Consider the following 20,314-nt stretch of genomic DNA (forward strand, 5'->3'; position numbering starts at 1 on the left):
CATAATCAACAGTGTAATGTTGCATCAAAGTCTAGCAATGTATCAACACTAATCAACAGCAAATTCTCTGTCCTACAGCACCAGTTTAAATAAACTGCAATGTTCATCTGTGTTATCAAACATAAGCAAAAACTAGCAGAGAGTTAAATAGAAACAAATATTAATCTAAATAACCTGGCAGTATTCAAAATTCAAGGATTTCTATGAATCGGTGATATTTTATGTGTTGAAACAAAATTCTTTCAGATCAGTAAACATAAATTTCTAGTATACTAGTAAAGCTATAATATGTGTAACATTAGTATATTCTTATTGGATTTCATAGAAAAAGACATTCCCCAAACACTGTAATGAAAATGCACAAATGGAAGGTGATCTATATTCATATACAAGCTACTGAACATCTTGGATACCACATAAAACTAGCTCGTATTACTGTTCTGCTTCTATTTAGGAAAACATGCATCTTCAACAACATACACAGAACTGTAGGGTGACATAATAGTAATCTAATATATTCAATTCCAGCTACATATACATCATGAACAGTACATAGCCAATAACAGAGATCCATTCTATTTCATTATAAAACCAAGCAAGAAAATAGATGCCCATTAATTTAGTGCTGAGCTAGATCCTACCAAAATGAACCTTCAGTCTTTATGCCAGTATCTTAAGTGCCTTATTGCTGAATACTCAGAATTTAGGTGTCCTCAGAACACTCAGTGTGAAGTGCTAGACTCGGATGCACACAATCATCTGATAGCAAATGTAAAATGGACAATCACAAAGAAGGAGCATGTATTACACACCTCAAAGCAATGCTCCACAAGACTTCATAGAAAGCCACGGTAAAGTCACCTCCAAGCAGACAAGAGTCCAGCAGGCAGGAGAGTGGCTCAGCCATCACATTTCTTGTTACTTACCTCCTGCAGACCACCTTCTTTTCCAGTCTACAGAGCTCATAAAATCATGCAGGTTGGTAAAGGAGTATCAGAGTACTCACAGCCTCAAGGAATGTTTCCAAGGAATAAAGTACTAAATACTTATTCAGCATTCCTGACATGTTCAGAAACCCAGCCTTACCCTGTGCACACTCTAAGTTTGCCTACACTAGTACACACAGGAGCAGCAATTTTCTGACTAGTTGCAAGAAAATCAGCACAAATAAGCATGTACATAGCAAATCAGATATTTTGCTAATTTGGTTCAGGCAGCCTCAAAAGAAAGATAATTCCACAAAGAATAGGTGATTAATAAGAAGGCTCATTTCATTTTGATCTGGAAATACCCCTTACTTCTATCTTTCTATGAACGAATACCAGAACTGAATCTAAATCCTTTCATCAACATTATCATAAAAATCGCAGACACCAAGTCCTAAATACCCTATCTTTCATACCCTATCACAATGTTCCTCTCAAAACTGCAGTATATCTAAGAAATGGACTCTCCAGACAACACGGACTGCAAATTCTGATAGTGCTGAACAGTGCCTCTAATAAAAACACAGAAGAGAAATAAGCCAATTGTTGTCAAGTTTTTGTTTTTAAAAAGAACACATGACCTAACATCCATCATTGTTTTCTGCTAGTCATTTCCACTTTTGGATGACCATTAATGTTATTTGGTTTCCTTATATATTCTAGTGAATGTCTGCATTAAAAAAAATGCTTAAAATCTTGATACTCCATTTGCAATCAACTATGTACTCAAAAAAACCAAACAATCCATTAATTGAAGAATTTATTAGTAAGAAATTACTGTCATCCTTCTTTGAAGCACCTGCTTTAGAATTAAATTCAAAAATGGAGTTGGACACATCACAGTGCCACTGTAGCTTGTACTCAATAAAAATTACAGATGCTTTGCTTCCTTAGATAGCCTTAGGACTACCAAATACTCCAACAGACTCGAGTTTTATTTTAAGTTTTATAGCCTCTCTAATTCCTCTACTTCCTCTAATTTGAGGAATTATATAAATGGTATCTACTACATGTTATCAATTCATTGCTACTATTTAATTAAAGATTGCTTAACTTTTCTATTTCAGCTGTCTATACTTTTTGAATACAAGTTATCTACAGTTAAATGACTTCAGATTTCATTAGTTCCAGAACTGGTACTCTACGCATGCTTCCCAGAAAGCACAGCTGTTCTGAAAGCACAGAGAACTCTACACTTTCAAGTTTGGAAAGTTTTTCCCTGAAAACATTCTAAATGTGTAGCTTAAAATTTCTATTTTCAGTTAAGAATCCAAGAAGCGGACCCAAATTATGTCTGCATAGAAATGTACACATTTAAATAAAAAAACCTCAATATTTTATAACAAGTTATCTAGCTGACAGTCTGAAATATACTCCTAGGAAAGACTCTCTTGTTCTAGGGCTCACACAACTTCCTCACCAAAACACAGTGATCGTATCTACAAGCATTTGTTTTGTTACAGACTATACCTATAACAAATTCCTTCAGACAATGAAAACATCTCTTTAACCCCAACATCTGAATTTAGCAGTGAAGGATTTGAACTAGAACATTCTGCACTGTAATCCAGTATTTTTCAGCAATGACAACAACAAAATCTCATTACCGTAAAATAGTCAAAATAATTTATTTCCTCTCAAAATTTCATCAGAATTCCAAAGGAAAAATAGTTTTGGAATTTCCACCAACTTGGAAAGGTTTTTTTTTTAATTTATTATTTTTCTTGTAATTGAAGAAATTGATTATTCTCACATTTCAGCATGCAAGTGTCCTACAACTTCCTATCCATTTTAGCAACATGTACATCCATTTGCACTCACAGACCACCAATACAGCAAATTCTGCTACTGAAGTTAAAAATCAGTGTTTTCAATTGATGTATATGATTGCATTAATCATATTTTCAGATCTTATATAGTTTTCATATTATCACTTCAGGTAATGCAAAAAAAGTCCGAAACCTGACATCACAGCAAGATATTCTGCCTTAGTAGCTAAGGGGTGCCTTAGCTTCAGAGCTACAAAATCTAGCTTCAGCTTGCTTGCTTTCATTTTGTCCTCATGAAACCTATGGTCCCACAGCATGACAAATCTAGAAGTTCCTAAATGTTAGAAGTCCTCACTACTGAATTTATCAGCATTTACACAATGAGAGCCTTGCTTCTATTTCAGTATCAATTTCCTTCTGCAGACAACAGAAATAATCATAATTTAATAATCTGAACATTAAACCATTTTGCTTCACCTCCTACATGACAAAGGCCTTAACCTTCATTACCTTATTCTCGCTCTGACTCTACTAACAACAACTGACTGAGCATCTTCTGGAGACACACATGGCAACATTCAGCCACAGCTTCACTTTTTACTGAACATGAGGGCTGAAGCAAGCAGAAACCTACTCAGCAGAACAGAACATCTGATAAGAAGCTGACTGTATGACAAAGCTGCATAGCTGTTTCCAGAACCTCCATATTGATTTAAAAAAAAAAAAAAAAAAACATTTCCACAAGCAGATTAGAAGACAAGTTCTGTTTGTACTTACAGAAGCCACACCTGGTACCCCCTTCAAAGATGAATCCGTTTGGAACAGCTCCATATCGACGTAGATCTGAGAGTTTCCATTGCCCCATAACAGTAGGAGGAAGGTCTTTTGCAAGGACGAGAATGTCATTGCAGAAGTGCAGCGTAGCAGGCCCGCTCTCTAGTTTAGTGCCAGGTGCTACAAAAACTTGAAATCTATGAACTATCAAATAAGGAAGAAAAAAAATGTTACTATAGAGAGCATGAGTAACTTGCTGTAACTTATATAAGTCATCCTGTACAGCTGTAGTGCATAGGCTGACCTCTACCCACATCACAAGGCTAGGATAGGGATTCTGGGTAGAGCCCAGATAGCCCCGTGTGAGTAGCTAATGTTTCAAGATATTAAGTTGTAATGCTACACCTTAATGCTACATTAATCCATTCAAACTCTTACAGAACAAACCCCATCTCTAATTAGTCAGTTATCCAGCCTTCCAATCCTTGCATCAGTATAGGGATCTTTTTTCTGTGTCCTCCTCTGAACATCCTTTACCCAGCCCTTCTGAATTGTACGTGCACAGACACACAACATTGTGCCCAAGGAGCCCAGAAGACAAGGTTCAAACAAGTAGGCAAGTTCTAACAAGAGGCCTGTCACTGCCTCATTTGCAGTCTGCAAATGATCCTAGATCTGCTTCACTTCCTTCCACACACTGCCTTCACTAACAGTAGAATGAGGAAAACTACACTTTCCCACCTTTGTGACTCTTTTGTGAGCTGGAAACACTAGATGCCCCAATCTTTAAATTGACATGGAAATAAGTGATTTCATTGGTAATATACATTTTTAGATGTCAGTTAGCTTTTTTTTTTTCCTTTCTCAGTCTACACTCCAGCAGAGCTGGGGAAATGAAAAGACACCTCTCTCATTGACGTTTTTGAATTTTGAGTTTAAATCCCAACTACAATATCCCCTATATTGCAGGAGTTCTTACCTACAGCAGCAGCTGTTCTAGGATGGCCTGTCATCTACTCCAGAGTTGACAGTATTTCAAAGAGTGAAATCTCACAGTATTTCAAAGGTAGAAATTTACATTTGCAAGCACCTAATTCTCAAAAAACTACTTTGACCTCCATTACTCCTCCAGTTTCTTTCATCTTGTATTCAGACATACACACGCACAAATCTGTCTTGGCACAGAGAAGCATAAGGACCGCCATATTTGCAGATGGATTTTCAAGGAAGCATTATCAGGAAACATGGATAACCAAAATGTAAGTTTACATTTAATATCATTCAAACAGCTTCCTGCCTATGATAGCTATAGAGTAACTTCCAGGTATTCTCATTTCTTGTAATTATTCTTCCCTACCTCTTGCCTATGCTCTTTCAAGCATCATGAATTTCAACCAAGTCTGAGCCTTGTTTCTTGTTTAAACAGTTGCTATATTAGTTTCTATCTTAGCTGTAAGTCAGCTCCTCACCTATGACGTACATTTGCAAAGTTTCCTAAGGCTTCAGCAGAATTAGCCACAAAGTCATTTGAGTGAGATGTGTAAGGAGCCAGAGATAGATCTTTAAGCAAACACAGCTCTACTTACAGTACTACTGCTAGGGAGCAAGTTAATAACGTTCCAAACAATTACATTAAACAAACTAATAAAAATATAAAATATGAAATAGAAAGCAAAACCACCCCTATGAATAACATTCAGTAAAAAACCTTTCATAACTATGCAGAGTTGTCTAAATGATAAGTTCAGAGGTACTTTGACAGCAATTAAATTATAAGAAGCAGAAACATCAGCATCCTTTCTACCTCATAAATGGAGAGCAAAGGACACTTTAACATGGGTTACAAGTCAACACAGTTGCCAAAAATCAAATCACTGCAACTCAGATTCCAGAACACTGATATGAAACAGCATACCCAAATCTGAACAAAACCAAAATAAAGGTAAAATTCAGGTCTGGACATGGAGGTCATGCAGTATTCTCCTCTCCTGGTAATTAGTAATTTTTTTCTACAATTCTCCCCCTGGCATCTACTGTTCTGGCTGGGGGTGGGAGGGAAGGAAATAAATTAAAAGAAAAAAATGGAAACAAAATCATCAACCATAAGATACTTAGCTGAATACAACCATGAGCAAGAAATACTACTAAGGTTTTTATTTCCTTTAAGTAATCTTCTCTTCACAGCTATTCGCTGACTTTCTCAAAATGAGCTGTGGACTTGAGCACACCACAAACAGCCTACACCTCACTCAATTCCACTTCCTTCATAGGCTCATAGAATAGCCTGGATTGAAAAGGACCTCAAAGATCATCTAGTTTCAACCTTCCTGCCCTGGGCAGAGTTGCCAACCACTAGACAAGGCTGCCCAGAGCCATATCCATTCTTCCCTTGAATGCCTCCAGGGATGGGGCTTCCACAACCTCCCTGGGCAACCTGTTCCAGTGCACCCTCTGAGCGCTTTCTCTATACCTCTAATCCCTATTGCTTTATTCCCTTGAGCTGTCCTGAGAATCACACTCACCTGACCTCCAAAAACAGAAAGAAAACACTGGGAACCCCAGTGAACGCTCCTTCCGTTCTGTGGTCTTCACTCAACAGCATCAATTTTTGATTTCAATCAGTGGGGTTTTTTGTATTTTTTTCCCCCTTCCTGCTTCCCAGACTCTAAGGTCATCTGCCCATGGCTTGTTTTCAGCACACAGCCATGTTACTTCCAATGCACACAAAGGCATTCTTACTAGTCTTTAAAAAAAAAAAAACACCGAACAGCCACCATCTCCTCTTCATATAACAGTCTCATTTCCTCAGAGCTTCCTCCCAGCACAGCCATAACTCAGATCAAGACCAAACATTCTCTTTATCTGAGCACTGAATCAATGGAAGATCATGAAAACCAGACCCACACTGTCAAATCCAAATTCTCCTCCAGCTGTATTAAATTTGTCCTAGTTAGTCCTAAAGAACAAATCTATGCTGTACAGAGATCCCAATACAAGTAAAGAAACAGAAGTGGATCACAAAACAACCACACCGCCAGAGTATTCACTACTCCCTCTACATCTCCCTAAATTGTTCAGGGATTCCCTCTAACCTATCCCCCTTGCACAAGGCTGATAGCCCTAAGTAATACATCTGTGTCTCTATTCCTATACCACTACAATTTATTAGTGTAAAATTCTCAGACCATCCTTGCATGTATATACTGAAAAGTAACAAGTCCATAGCTACAACAGATGGCAAAGCATATGTAACAAACAATTACGATAGCTAATGTGTCTTCCACACACCTACCCTCCTTCCCTAGTTACAACTAAACAGACATAAAAGCTACTATGGATGATCAACATTATCACTCCTTCATCACTCTATACTTTCAAGTTGCTAACCAAAATAATAATAATAAAACAGATGAGTAGTTAGTTGGAAAGACTGTATGCAACGATCCACTTTAGTGAGAGATGTCTCCTCCTGAAAGGGCACACCAGCAGCAATGTGAATTATCAAGGGCAACACCTGGTACTCCAACATGCAGCTCAGAAAACTGGGATCGAATAAGCCAACTTCTAATCTGGGATCTACTTCTTTTTAAATCAGGCTCTTTCCAAACCTTGTCATCTAAATCCCCAAATAAACTGCATTCCTAGAAGAACTCTGATCACTTTGCTTCAAACTACACACCTTCAGTGGTAAGGTCAAAAACTAAGTTGAGAGCTCTCCTTCTCATTAATCAGTATTGGGCAACACTAATCACAGCCTACCAGAAGGGACAGCTGCTTTAAGACACAAGGGGGAGAGCAGTCTCTTCACTCATGAGTGAGCTTCTTCCCTAACTATACCTTTTAATTTCCATTTTACTTACAGCTCTCTTTCTTTTTGTTTAATTGGCAGGAAAGAAATAAAAAAAGAACATAAAAAAAAATAAAAGGAGTATGGAAGACAAAGGTTACCTTCCCCCAAACTGTAGCGGATTCGTACATCCCACGCATACATTGTTTCCTTGTTCTCAAATCCTAGCATCACAACTTGAGAGAGACAGATGATTGCAAGGGTGTGATTCAAGCCTTCATAGGAGAGCCCAGGATCCAAGCCACAGATGTCTTCTAAGGTCATGCTGTTTCTCTCCTTGTGCCCTTTTGCTCGTTCAGATTTATCCTTGTACACCAGCATGAGCAAACAGTCTAAAAGAAGCAAAACTGTCAGAGATGATGCAGAACAGAACACAACACCTCTGTACCAAAGCAAAGAGCTTAGGAAAGTGCTTCAAACAACCGCAGAGCCAGTCTGATCAAGCCAAAACCAGAACTCAGCCCCCTTCCTCCACTCTACTCAGGTACCCTGCAGTCCATTCTCAGAGAGCAGACACTGAACACACATTTCAAGCCATCTTCAGGCTCAGAAATACAAAGGCAAGTAAAAAGTCTTCCCAATTACTTTGCAAGAACACAGCGATTTTCCGTCTCCCAAGTCTGGAAAGGACTGACTCATGAATTTTGAGCATTAGAAGTTGAAGTATGATAGACATCCACATTACAAGCACTAAGGACCAAGAGCCTATTGTCCTCTTTATTTCCATTAGAACATACTGAACCACAAACGAAATTCTTACAGTAGTTCACAGATTACTCAACTACTAAATGGTGAGCAGACTGCCTGCGCTGCCAGACACTGTGTCAGCTCGGGTTTCCTAGCAAAATGTTACACAGTAGCCATGCTCAATAACCATTATGTGTCACACCTTTATTTATTTATTTCAATCATGTCACCATTTGTTTTTAACCCCTGCCTTGGGTTTACTGTAAATGTGCAACAGAAGAATGTAATTCAAGCATCACGGTGCCCTAGGAGGAGCATGTTTCAAACAAAAACACATGGAATATCCACTTTCCACCTTTTGCATATAATAACGAGAGCATTCATTTTCACCCCAGGTTCCCTTCCCATCGCACAGCACTGAGTTTTATAACCTAAACATGTACCTAAAACGGTACATAGCAACGCTGCAACATCCGCAGCTGACCTGCATGCCACGAGGAGGAAGCCCCTGCACACCATTTCATGAATGTTGGGGTGTGGTGCTTCAGCCCTGGCAAGGTGCCCCGCAGCACTCAGCTGGGAAACAGCTCGGCAGAGCTCTGAAGAGGTGAAAAATGACTGAAAGACCCAACACCCACTAGCCGAAGCTCTACATGCCCTCCCAATTGTTTTCTTGCACCTGTTAGCAGAAACAGCTGCAACTATGATACTTCAGCTTTCTGTTTTGCAGTTGTGCATCTGAAGAAAGAACCCCTATGGCATACAGACCAAGTGAAGCAAATCATGGGGGAGGGGAGTTTCTGGTTATATCTGACTAATGTTGATAGAATGCAAACAGCGTTTTTGAGGAACAACATCATCAGTACATTTTCTTCTAAAACAGATCCATCTTTCCCCTTCATGCTTCATTTATGTTAGAAATCCAGACCTGTATTGGCATGTCTGGATGTTGACTTTTACAATCTAGAGGGGCCTATTCACGGAGAGAAGTTTAACAAGCGCAGTAAGTAAAATACGAACATTTAACTGTAACAACCCAGTACCAAAGAGTTGGTCTAAAAAGCAAGAAGCATCCACTCTACCAGCTAGAAACGGCCTGTCATGGGTTCAGAAGGAATGAAGATCCGTGTTTGGAGAACACACAACAATTTGCACTGAAACAATTTGAAATAATACTTTTATAAAACAATTTAATACTTTTATAAAACAATAAAACAATTTGAAATAAATACTTTTGAGGCCAAATGGTTTTCACATTAAAATGTGTATATATATATATATATATATATATACACACACATACATGGAAACTTGAAGCCTACTTTTCCCTCTCCAACAGGGAAACATCAACTCTTCATAACATTTTCAGTCCTCCCTTGCAAACTGTGGAACTGAAGTTTTTAATTCAAGATGACATCGTATTTTTAAATTGAAACGCTTTATGTCAAAACACAGATCAAAAAATAACTACAGAGCTCACAATGGCAGCCTTTCACAGCCCCCAGTCACCCTGAAGAAGTAATTCCTAAAGCAAGCGCTTCAAACGGGAACTAAACTCTCAGCGTTTGTTACTCTTCGGCGGGGTCTCCTTCGAGATCCTCTTTCTATTTCTGGCTGCCTGGCTCTCTGCCAGCTGAGCCCAGAAAGAAAATAAATATATGAGTAGATACTATTTTATTTTATTTTATTGAAGGAAAAAAGCAATAGACGGCCCCTCCAGCCGAGAGGTCTCGCCCTGCAGCAGTGCACCCGACGGGGCACCCCATAAAGCGATTTTCTCTTTTTCCCCGTGCCCCGCGGCGGGCGGAGGAGAGGGACAGCGGCCGCCGGTCACCCTCCCCCCCCCCGACTCCAAGGGACGGGGGCCCCTTCCGCCCCATTTCACTCTTACCTGCCACCGGGGAGGGCTTGCGCAGCACCAGCCACCTATTCTTCCACTGCAACGAGAGGCAAAAGGACAGGGTTAGGCAGGGCCGGGGGAGGGAAGAGCGGGCTCTATCCCCCTCGCGAGGAGGGGGCGTCGATCGGAGACCCCCCGTGCCATGCCCGCCGCGTGGCCGAACCGAAAGGGCACAGAGGAGCGCGGACCTTTTTTCCATCTCTCAACTTGACGTGACCCTCCACCACCACGGAATCCGTCATCTTCAGTCATGATTCCGGACAGCTGCGCCCGGCTCGCTGCTCCCTCCCCGCGCTCTGGCCGAGGGGTCACTTTCAAAATAGCTTTAGTAGGTCCCCGCTGAGACACAGCGAGCGCGGCGGGCGAGCGGCCAGCGCTGCCCTGCCCGGCCCTCCCCGGTGCCCCCCACCCCACCTCACAGGGGCCGGGCCGGCTCTGGCTTGAGGGGGTCCTAAATAAAAAAACCTCCCCGCTGTTTCTGTATTAACGCATTTTATTGCTTTGTTTGTGCTTGTTTTTATTTGATCGCTTCTTCGGGGTTTAAGTAGAAGCAGGTGCGAAGCGGGTGCACCGACAGCCCGAGTAGGGCCGCCCCCTCCGATCTGCTCCGGCCGCGGCCCCGGGACGCGTCGAGCTTTGCGGGCAGCCCCGCTCCGCCAGAGCCCGGGGCCGGAGGGAAAGCCCGGAGCGGATCGCCGCTACGCTCTGTGCCGCGGAGCGGCAACCGGCGCTCAGAATTCACGGAGTCACGCAGCGATCTGAGTCGGAAAGGACCTTAAAGCCCATCTGTCTCCAGCCCCGTGCCCTGGGCTGGGTGCCCCCCACCAGCTCAGGCTGCTCAGGGCGCATCCAGCCCCTCCAGGGCACCCGCCACCCTCTGAGTAAAGGACTTCTTCACAAATTTCCCATCTTTTAGTTCAAAGCCATTCTCCCTTGTTCTGTCGCTGTCAGACCGTGTAAAAAGTCAGTTTCCCTCTTCCTATAAGCTCCCTTCAAGCACCGGAAGACCACAACAAGGTCTCCTCGCATCCTTCTCCATTCCAAAAACGCCTAATTCCCTCTTCCCTTGGCTCTCGAAGTCGTACAACACCTCCAATAAAAACAGTTTTCTTCTTCCTTTGCAATGCAACCGCCATGAGATAACAGCCCACTTACACCAAAACCAGAGCTGCTACAATTATTAGAATAGAATGTGTTAATTATGTCCTTAAACTCATTTCAATGAGAAATGGACTAATTAGAGTTTATTATTCCAAAAATACTCCTATTGCGTCTTATTTGATGGTAATTAGTCCTCCAGCTTTTTTTTTTTTTTCCAGCAGCAGCACAGTACATTTTTCTTTCAATAGCGTAATAGAAGACTTTTTTTAGATGCTTGCTTTTATTTCTTCTCTTTGAATCGGTCAATTTGCATGGAATAACCTGTAATTTAATAAAACCATCCTTAAGTGTGTTTCATAATGAATTGGGGACATGTTTGTTTAACTGGTCTTGCAGTCTAACTCTATTCCAAATTAACTGTTAGGGAAAAATATCAAAGAAACTTTCACTGGTACATTTTAGCTGTACTTCGTTTTAAAGCAAGGGATGGGCACTTAAATAGAGCTGGGCAGAATAGGGGAAACATTTCCTTTGGGAAATGCTTAGGAGAAAGACAGGAGTTGCTGGAGTGCCCATAGGAATGTGAGCAGCATTCTCAGAGGTGTGAGAGCTAAGGCATGGACCACTTACTAACCCTGGGCATTTCCTTGCCACTCCAGTCTGGGACTGTGGATTTACACACAGCAAAGCCTCAGATCACGACATCACCATCATATCCATGCAATGCCAACAAAAAAAACCAAACAAGCCACACATTCAATGTGGTGAATTCAAAGTATGACAATTCAGTGAAGATTTATCATTTGGGCTAGTAAGTGCAGGAAGCAGAAAGTTTGCAAGTGAAACAAACTGTGTTTTTTTGAATTAGAAGTTCTTGATTGTGCTGGCTTTGCTGCATACTCCTGGAAACAGCATGCATTTTTGAAAACAAGAGTTAGAAATTTCTGCACAAATTATAAGAAACACCACTCTAACACCTTTCCTATTGAACAGCCACCATCTTTACAGCGATAGGAGGCAGAGAACACACAACAACACAAAATTACCAGATAAAAAGCTTTCATAGTGTGGATGGATATCAATTTCAAAGTGAAAACAAAAAGTCACAGAACGGGTATAGATGTTCAAAACAGCATAAGCTTTGTGTTGAAATGTGTTCCAAATGAATCACTTTCAAAGAACTGTAAATAGTTCCCTCAAGTTGATTTAGTACTTATCCTTCATCAGTAGGTACAGTTAGTCTTGTTAAACAGTCACATTCATTTCATAGCGTTAAGCAAGCCAGATTCACACTGCAAATGGCCAGAAAGGCAAACTCAGACAATGTTAGTCTTCAGATTGTTTTGGAATCAGGAGCTCACGACTTTGATCTTTATTTACAACTGAAAACCTTTTCCAAGCTTTGTGACTCAGGTGTTTTTTTTCCCGCTCTTACACATGTCTACTGGAAATTTTGCATGACACTTGTATAAAGCTGGGAGGACCACCAGCTGAAAATGATATCTTATGTGGAGCTTTTCAGATGCCTGCTGGCACAGAGAAGCATTGTTGTTTTTTTCTACCAGCTCTCAACTTGTAAAAAACCTACACAACTATTAAAAAATATAGTTTAACTATATACACAACACACTAAAAGACAGAGGGTAATCGTTTTTATTTACCATAGAATCACAGAGTTGCAGTTTGTATCATTTATCTAGATTAACCCTGTTCTATCTTTGTACTTACACTTCAGGTTTTGGTTATTCTTCCTTACAAAGTTTACTTTAACTGAAAAGATAGTTCTCCATGACTAAGAAATCTGTGAGGACACTGCCAGTGTTATAAAACAAAACACATATCTATGTATCCAAGCACCACTTTATATTTCTGTAACTTAAAGAATATATTTCCTTGAAACACCTAAAATGTTCACTATTAGAGAAGAAAAACATTTCATGTCAATACTTCCAAATGTATACATTTGACATCACCAAAGGTCCCTGTACTAAGAAAGTTGTAATTTTCTCTTCTTTGTGAGAGCAGACCTGTTTTCTGCTGAATCATTTTCAGCCTTTCTGCTAACACAGCCAACTACACAGCTACACACTGTAATAATTTCTTTGTCTGTTCTTATAATAATGTTGTAGACCATATCAGCAGTGCAAGTGGTTTATGATTATCACTGATACCCAAGGAAAATGTCAAGCTGCTCCTCCAACCGTGGAGTTTAAACCCTCCTTTTTGTATTATCTCAACAGTTAGTAACTTGTCATTACAAAATCTAAGATATGTTCAAAACACTGTCAAAATTAAGAAAGGCTTAAAAGTTTTCCATCCAAGGTGAAATATCTGCACTGCTATCCTCAGGGCTCTGTAGCAGATTTCTATTTCTATTTTTACTGCAACATAAAAATTTGCTTACAAGGTTTTGAATCTAACCCTAAATCCTGTCTTATTCCCAGAGATAGTTTACTGTCGTTAGCTCAGGAGCATCTTCACCTATATTACTCTGCTGGTGTCTCTCAACCTTCAAAGAAATCACTTCTGAGGGAAAGATAATATCCTTTTTGGTGTTTCTCCTTTTTACTTTAACTTATCTGAGAAGACGAGGTCAGCATTGTTCCAAGTTGTTTTGGGGGATGACAGCTCCACCAGAAACTTGCAAATAATTATTTTCATGTAATCCATCAAGCAGACAGACAGCTGTAGATGTTGGGACACTCAGACTCGACGTGTTAGTTTTAGTAAGCCAAATAAAGTCTCATACACTGAGCCCTAAAATCCACAGCCCTAAAACTGTAACTGGTATCAGAGGGATGAGGAATATTTTTAGTGGTCTGGTTTGGAATTTCTAAGAATTACCACAATACTTTTCATACTTGTTTATAATAAAATATTTGTGCCGCTTTAATGAAACCGAAAGACTCCTGGACCCTGCTTGAAATGATATAATATTTAAATGTTCAACTAGTTTTTCGAGGGGCTATTCTCTCATTAATCCAATTCACATAGTTTGTTACTCTTGTATATACTCCGGGCTTGTTGACTCTTCCGCAGCCATCTCCCCAGCTGATAATTCCATAAAGATAGGAGATTTCATTTTTCTCACAGGCCAGAGGTCCACCAGAATCTCCCTGTGTTGAAAGTGAGGAAAAATTATTTGATTTGACAGAAAATCATTGGAAAAACAGTTTACATGCAAGAATCAGACTTTATATATATATTTATTTATTTATATGGAAGTAATTCTCAACTGAAGTTTAATTGTAGAAGGCTTTTATTTATCATACACTGAATATGATGTCTTTGGTTTGTTGTTTTTATTTTTAGTGCCACATTAAACAGCAGTATCAAAATATCAGATATTCTTTAGAAATGCTCTTGAAATTCTTCCGGATTCAGACATGTACTGAAGTTCATGGATGACTGGAATTTCTTCCAGTGGAATAAGCATGTATTTGATGTTTACACCACACTGCACTATAGGCTTTGTATGGCTTGCAGTTAAATGCATCCATCAGAGTTTATAAAAATTGTCAAAGAAGGTGTTGCACACATACACATTTTCCCCTATGACTTTACGATGCTATAATATTGTGGTGTACACCCAGTTTTGCATCTGTTGAATTTAATTACTTGGTACTGGTGAAAGAAGCCATCTTCCAGTTACCTGAGACTAAACAGACAGAGACTTTTTCCTGTTTTAAAAAGAAAACTCTTTTCAGAGCAAAGTAAGAAGGAAAATTATTGCATTTATATCAGAAGATTTCTGTGATAAATGAAGTCTTGCACCTGAGATTAATTTACTTTCTCAGAACTTTTTTTTATGTCTACATCTCATCTCACTGACAGTAATTTTGGTAGCAATGCACTGTGGTTTCTCAGACCACACAACTCTCTTCAGACCATTCATCTTTGTGCAGTCCCTTTCCTCATCCCTCCACTTTCTTCTTCTTCTTTGGACAAATTGATGATCTCTATAGCAGTTCCAGCACATAGTATACATTGCTTTACAAATTGTCACTGCCAAGTATCAGCAATGTGCTCCTCGTTGTCATAAACCATTCTAACAGAGAATAACCCCCATCAAAATGAACTGAAGAGAAAATCTGACGATTTATCTAGGAAATAATGTGAACCTTAGTTTCACATGAGTCTCATCTATCACCACAGCAACTCCATACCCTTTATTCAAGGGCCAGGGTGTGACATAACTCAAAAAGAGACAAAATATAGTAAGAATTTAAACCATGAAGAATGGAAGTCATGAAACTTTTTCTAACGGACTGTTACCCTACACCATCAAAACCCATCCACTGTAATAAACTCAGATCCTTTCTCCTCCAAACCCCACCACTGTTCCCCACCTCCCACACAGGTATTCTTATTTCCATGCAGTGAGAGGTAGCAGCTTGAGGATTTGACTTATCTGCCAGCTGGCCAGGAAGCCCCTGCCATCACACTCAGCCAGCAGCTTAGGCAGCTTTGCTCTGCTGTATAGCTCCTGGATTTTTGAAGGTAAGAGAGATATAACACCCAGAAGGGTCGTTGTTTTGGGTTGTTTTTGTTGGTTTTTTTTTTGTTTGTTTTTTTTTGCAGCTTCATAAAATGTAATTGACATTAACAGGTTAAAAAAACCAAAAACATAGGAACATATAGTGCAGTCACGTAAGTATATATATATATTTTTTGAACCTTTCTTTTCATTAGGATAACTCTATTGTCAAAAGTAAGCACTGTAACATTTCTTCCAATTAAACACATTTATATTCTTTCTCAGAAGATGACTCACAACATTACCTGACAAGCGTCAGATTTGCTGTCAAAGTAGCCAGCACAGAACATATTTTCACTGATTTCTGTTCCATAAATTTCAGGGCTTCTGCACTTCTCCTCAGGAATAATTGGAATCAGTGTTTCTTGCAGTACATCTGAATAACCAGTTATATCTTTAAAAAAATTCCCAGAGAGGAAAAGAAGTTAATTTTTACAAAATGCAAACAGCATAACATGGAAATCTGTATACAAGATACAACATATGAAAAAACTTAATATGTCTTGTTGTAAATCTCTCCAAAAGATAACAGTTATTCTTAGTGATCAGATCATTTCCTAATTCTGCAGTCAGTGTCCATGTCCACTAAAATAGCACTATTTCATGCCCAAGCATCAGTTCACTTTGGGTTGTCTCCTTTCCTAGGGACCTGGGAACACTTCCCCAGCACTCTTGTCTTCTCCTCTTTCCTGATGTGATTTTAAATCATTAATTTAGCAAAGGCTGTAGAAACTCTTTTTGTCTTTAAATCACACAGTTACATTAGGAGAACCTTTGTTCATACTGAGTTTCTTATGAATATGAGTAGGCCAGGTCCCAACCCCCCCACCCTCCATCCTTCACCTATCTTTCAGAGGGATTTGGATAGGCTGAACAGCTGGGCTGAGCTAAATGGGATGAGGTTCAATAAGACCAAGTGCCGGGTCCTGCACTTTGGCCACAATAACCCCATGCAATGCTATAGGCTTGGGGCAGAATGGCTTGAAGAATGTAGAGAGGAAAAGGACCTGGGGGTGTTGGTTGATGCTCGGCTCAACATGAGCCGGCAGTGTGCCCAGGTGGCTAAGAAGGCCAACAGCATCCTGGCCTGTATTAGAAATAGTGTAGCCAGCAGGAGCAGGGAGGTGATCATCCCCCTGTACTCAGCTCTGGTACGGCCGCACCTCGAGTACTGTGTTCAGTTTTGGGCCCCTCACTACAAGAAGGACATTGAGGCCCTGGAGCGTGTTCAGAGAAGGGCAACAAAACTGGTGAGGGGCCTGGAGCACAAGTCTTATGAGGAGCGGCTGAGGGAGCTGGGATTGTTTAGTCTGGAGAAGAGGAGGCTCAGAGGAGACCTTATTGCACTCTACCACTTCCTGAAGGGGGGTTGTGGTGAGGAGGGGGTAGGTCTCTTCTCCCTGATAAGTAATGACAGGACGAGAGGGAATGGCCACAAGTTGCGCCAGGGAAGATTTAGATTAGACCTGAGGAAGCATTTCTTTTCTGAAAGAGTGGTCAGGCACTGGAATGGCCTGCCTAGGGAGGTGGTTGAGGCACCATCCCTAGCGCTGTTCAAAAAGCGTCTAGATGAGGTGCTAAAGGACTTAATTTAGTAGTTGGGTAGAGATAGTGATAGGAGGATGGTTGGACTAGATGATCTTATAGGTCCTTTCCAACCTTATGAACTTATGAACTTATCTACATAGGTTTCTCCTATCTCTTCATCAAGGCAGGATGACCACATCTCGTGACCCTGAAATTCCTCATCTCAAAGGATGAGAAAGATAAAGCATTTCCTTTCTGCTTTTCTTAAACTGAATGTAAGCACTTCCTAGGCCAAAGCCCCTCCAGCCGTTTCCAGTAGATGTTTCCAGGGTTGCCTGCATGGTGAAGCCAGAGATCACCTCCATCACAGACCAGTAAGTTGAGTGCATTTTTTTGCAGTCTTTAATTTCTATCTTGAAAAACCTGGAGTAGGATTCACTTAACAGTTCTTGGCACCTACTGCTAAGCTGCTTGCTCCCAGCTGGTCCCCTCATTCACCTAATTTCTTGTTCATCTGAACCACCCACTGAATTTCAGGGTCTATAAGGAAGTCTTGAGATGACTATTTAAGATGTAAATGATAGAAACATCTCAAGGTAGATAATCCCATCAGAAGTCCCTTGGAAAATATTTTACAAGACTACCTGTTTTGCAACATGTCCTTGAGCATTTTGTTTAGTTTTCACCAGTGTTTTCCACAGACACCACCTCTGTCATTTTACTTACTCTCATGCTTGTGACCCCATCCAGATATCTGACATTTGAACTCATCTGGGAAAATGGTGTTACTCTCTGGCAAGCAGATAGGCTGAACAAACTGGGACTTGACAGCACAACGTTGGCCGCTTTTCTTCAGCTTTATCAAAGCTGCAAAATAGAAAAAAAACAGTAGGAATAAAGTGTCTGTTCCCTTTTTTTGATAGGATTGGCAGCAGTGGGTCTCAGATACAACTTTAATTATCCCCTAAGCCTCTCTTAATTAAGATATTTCAATCAAAGACAGACAGACTCATCTCAACAGCACCTGATTTCACATTAGATTGAAGGCTGAAATATTCACCTACTCCTCTTGTGGGAATATTTATTTTATGCTGCACTCACTGAGCAGATTTTTCCTTTCTGCCTTTGTAGAGAAGGGGAAAGACAGAAAATACGTCTCCTCCCACCCTAAAGTTAAATAACAGTGATGCATCCACAACTTTCATCTGAAATAAGTGGGATGTGCAAGTGCTCGCTGTTTCTGAAAGTCTGGCCACCTGCTTAATTCCATTTTGATTTTAAAAAAAATTAATTACTGCAAGAACTGGTGCATTTCATGTTCTTTGTAGTCACTGAGTTCAGCAAAATTCAAATTTTTGAAAACGAAAGGCTAGAAAATTAGGCTATTTCAAAAACCAAGCTTCTGAAAGCTGCTGAGAATTATATAGCCTATACAACTTTTTCTCCCCACTCATGAGACTGAAAACAGCATAAATATGAAGCTGTGTAGCATCACGAGCTCAACTGTGAAAGCAGATGCCAAAACTAGCAGAAACTTTGCTTTTCCTGTATCTAACCTTCTGTGATTAGACATAGGCTGAGGCTGTGTTTGGTGTAACAAGGTGTGCTGTGTTTGAGCACACCAATCAAAGAGGACAGAGCTGAAATACCTTGGAATACCCATTAGAACTTCATATCACAGCTTTCAGAAGCTGCAGGTTTTCTGAATACCACTGTGTGGAAAGCAAGAGATCCCATTGGATAATCTCATTTCTCTACAGACTACAGCTTTTGGCTTTTGTGGAATACATAACAGTATCACACAGGCCAGTGAGCCCACAAATATTACTCTAGTATTGATCATATTGGTCTTCCTCACCTTTCTGTTCTCCCTCACCAGTTCAATCTGTTTCTAAATTCCCCATACTTTCCATCAAACATTCATGTGGTAGCTTGTTTCCTTTTAAAATGCATTTGCAGCACCAAATAAATCTGTGGCTGCACCAGAAGTCACTGGTAAGGTAGAACATGCCCACGTGTCCTTCCCTCAAGTTTCTGCCTGCTTGTTTGTTTGCAGTGGAGACCATCTTAGGAACTCCATCTCTAGACAACCCTAAATTTGGACAATGCACATGAGATACATGCCAAATTTCAGAGTAGTCCAAAAAGTTTGGAGATCTCAACCTGTAAACTGTGATTTACACCAGGATATTTCAGAGCAGATAAATGCCCCATGACAAGATCTTGTTTGCTCTGACAGAGTTCCAACCAACACAGAATCTAAATGCTTTTTGCTACTTAGTGGAAAATATTCACCATCTGGGAGCAAAAAAGACAGTACATTCCTGACCTGAGTTACCCTGATGCCAGACTATTAAGTAGTTTCATAGCTCACACAGCTTAATGCCCCAGGGAGATATGCCAACTTCCATAAAAGCAGATTAGAAAGTAAGAAGCAAGTTTCTCTTCTTTTGTCATTCTGACTAACATTATAAGGTCAATCAGAAGGTCATTTAACTTTTGACTGATAAGACAGCTGATTTTTAAATCTCTCACCTTAGCTTAAAGAATGAATCTTAGTAACATCAATTTTTCAGAGCAGATAGGGCTATTATATTCATCTAGTCAGATGCTCTATACAACACAGACAATAACATTTTAGCAAGTAATTCCTGCATCATGCCCACAGTTTCTGGTACAGTTGAAAAAAATGCGTAATCACATGAAAACTTGAAGTGATGATGAATCTGCCATACATCAAGGTAAATTGCTCCAAAGGCTAATTACCATAATTATTTAAAATTCACAATTTATTTCTTATCTGAATTTGTCTAGCTTTTGGATGCTTATTTCCCTGCTAGAGATAAGAACCCTCTGTTCTCAAAAGCCTCTCTTTATGTCTATTACTTTTCCCCTAAGAACAGTTTTCAACACATCAGCTAAACTTGGAACTAAGTCAACTGAACAGGAAATAAAACTGCAAGAAAGAAAATACTCACCAATATCATGTTCAGTAGGGCTGAACACTGAATACTGAGGATGTAAGATATATTTCTCAATTTCAAATGTTTGTGTTACATCAGTCGTTCTATTGAAGAAGTGCTGACCAAGAACAACTTTAATAGAGGATTTTTGAGGGCTGGAATACAAAAGACAGAACAAACAATTCTGTATTTAGAAGCACAAATGAAAACCAGTTTCCAATGG

General features: G+C 40.0%; 2 protein-coding genes across 3 annotated transcripts in view; both read right to left on the reverse strand.

The window, feature by feature from the left end:
- DOK7 (docking protein 7) overlaps positions 1–10,303 on the reverse strand; it is a 59,028-nt gene extending 48,725 nt beyond the window's left edge. The window contains exons 1-4 of the mRNA XM_065735840.1: positions 10,152–10,303; positions 9,955–10,000; positions 7,478–7,708; positions 3,533–3,733 (exon numbers count right to left, since the gene is read on the reverse strand). Of these exons, the coding sequence (XP_065591912.1) occupies positions 3,533–3,733; positions 7,478–7,708; positions 9,955–10,000; positions 10,152–10,205 (532 nt within the window). The 5' untranslated portion in view covers positions 10,206–10,303. The remainder of the gene's footprint in view (positions 1–3,532; positions 3,734–7,477; positions 7,709–9,954; positions 10,001–10,151) is intronic.
- Positions 10,304–13,282: 2,979 nt separating this feature from the next.
- HGFAC (HGF activator) overlaps positions 13,283–20,314 on the reverse strand; it is a 40,871-nt gene continuing 33,839 nt past the window's right edge. For both annotated transcript variants that reach the window (XM_065735873.1, XM_065735872.1), the window contains 4 exons: positions 20,107–20,246; positions 17,855–17,995; positions 15,847–15,995; positions 13,283–14,180 (listed from right to left, as the gene is read on the reverse strand). In XM_065735873.1, coding sequence (XP_065591945.1) covers positions 14,010–14,180; positions 15,847–15,995; positions 17,855–17,995; positions 20,107–20,246 — 601 coding nt within the window. In that variant the 3' untranslated portion in view covers positions 13,283–14,009. The remainder of the gene's footprint in view (positions 14,181–15,846; positions 15,996–17,854; positions 17,996–20,106; positions 20,247–20,314) is intronic.

This window comes from Cyrtonyx montezumae, unplaced genomic scaffold, assembly GCF_038088225.1.
Source record: "Cyrtonyx montezumae isolate F1298 unplaced genomic scaffold, pur_monq_1.0 scaffold_2, whole genome shotgun sequence".
In the NCBI taxonomy this organism is placed as follows: domain Eukaryota; kingdom Metazoa; phylum Chordata; class Aves; order Galliformes; family Odontophoridae; genus Cyrtonyx; species Cyrtonyx montezumae.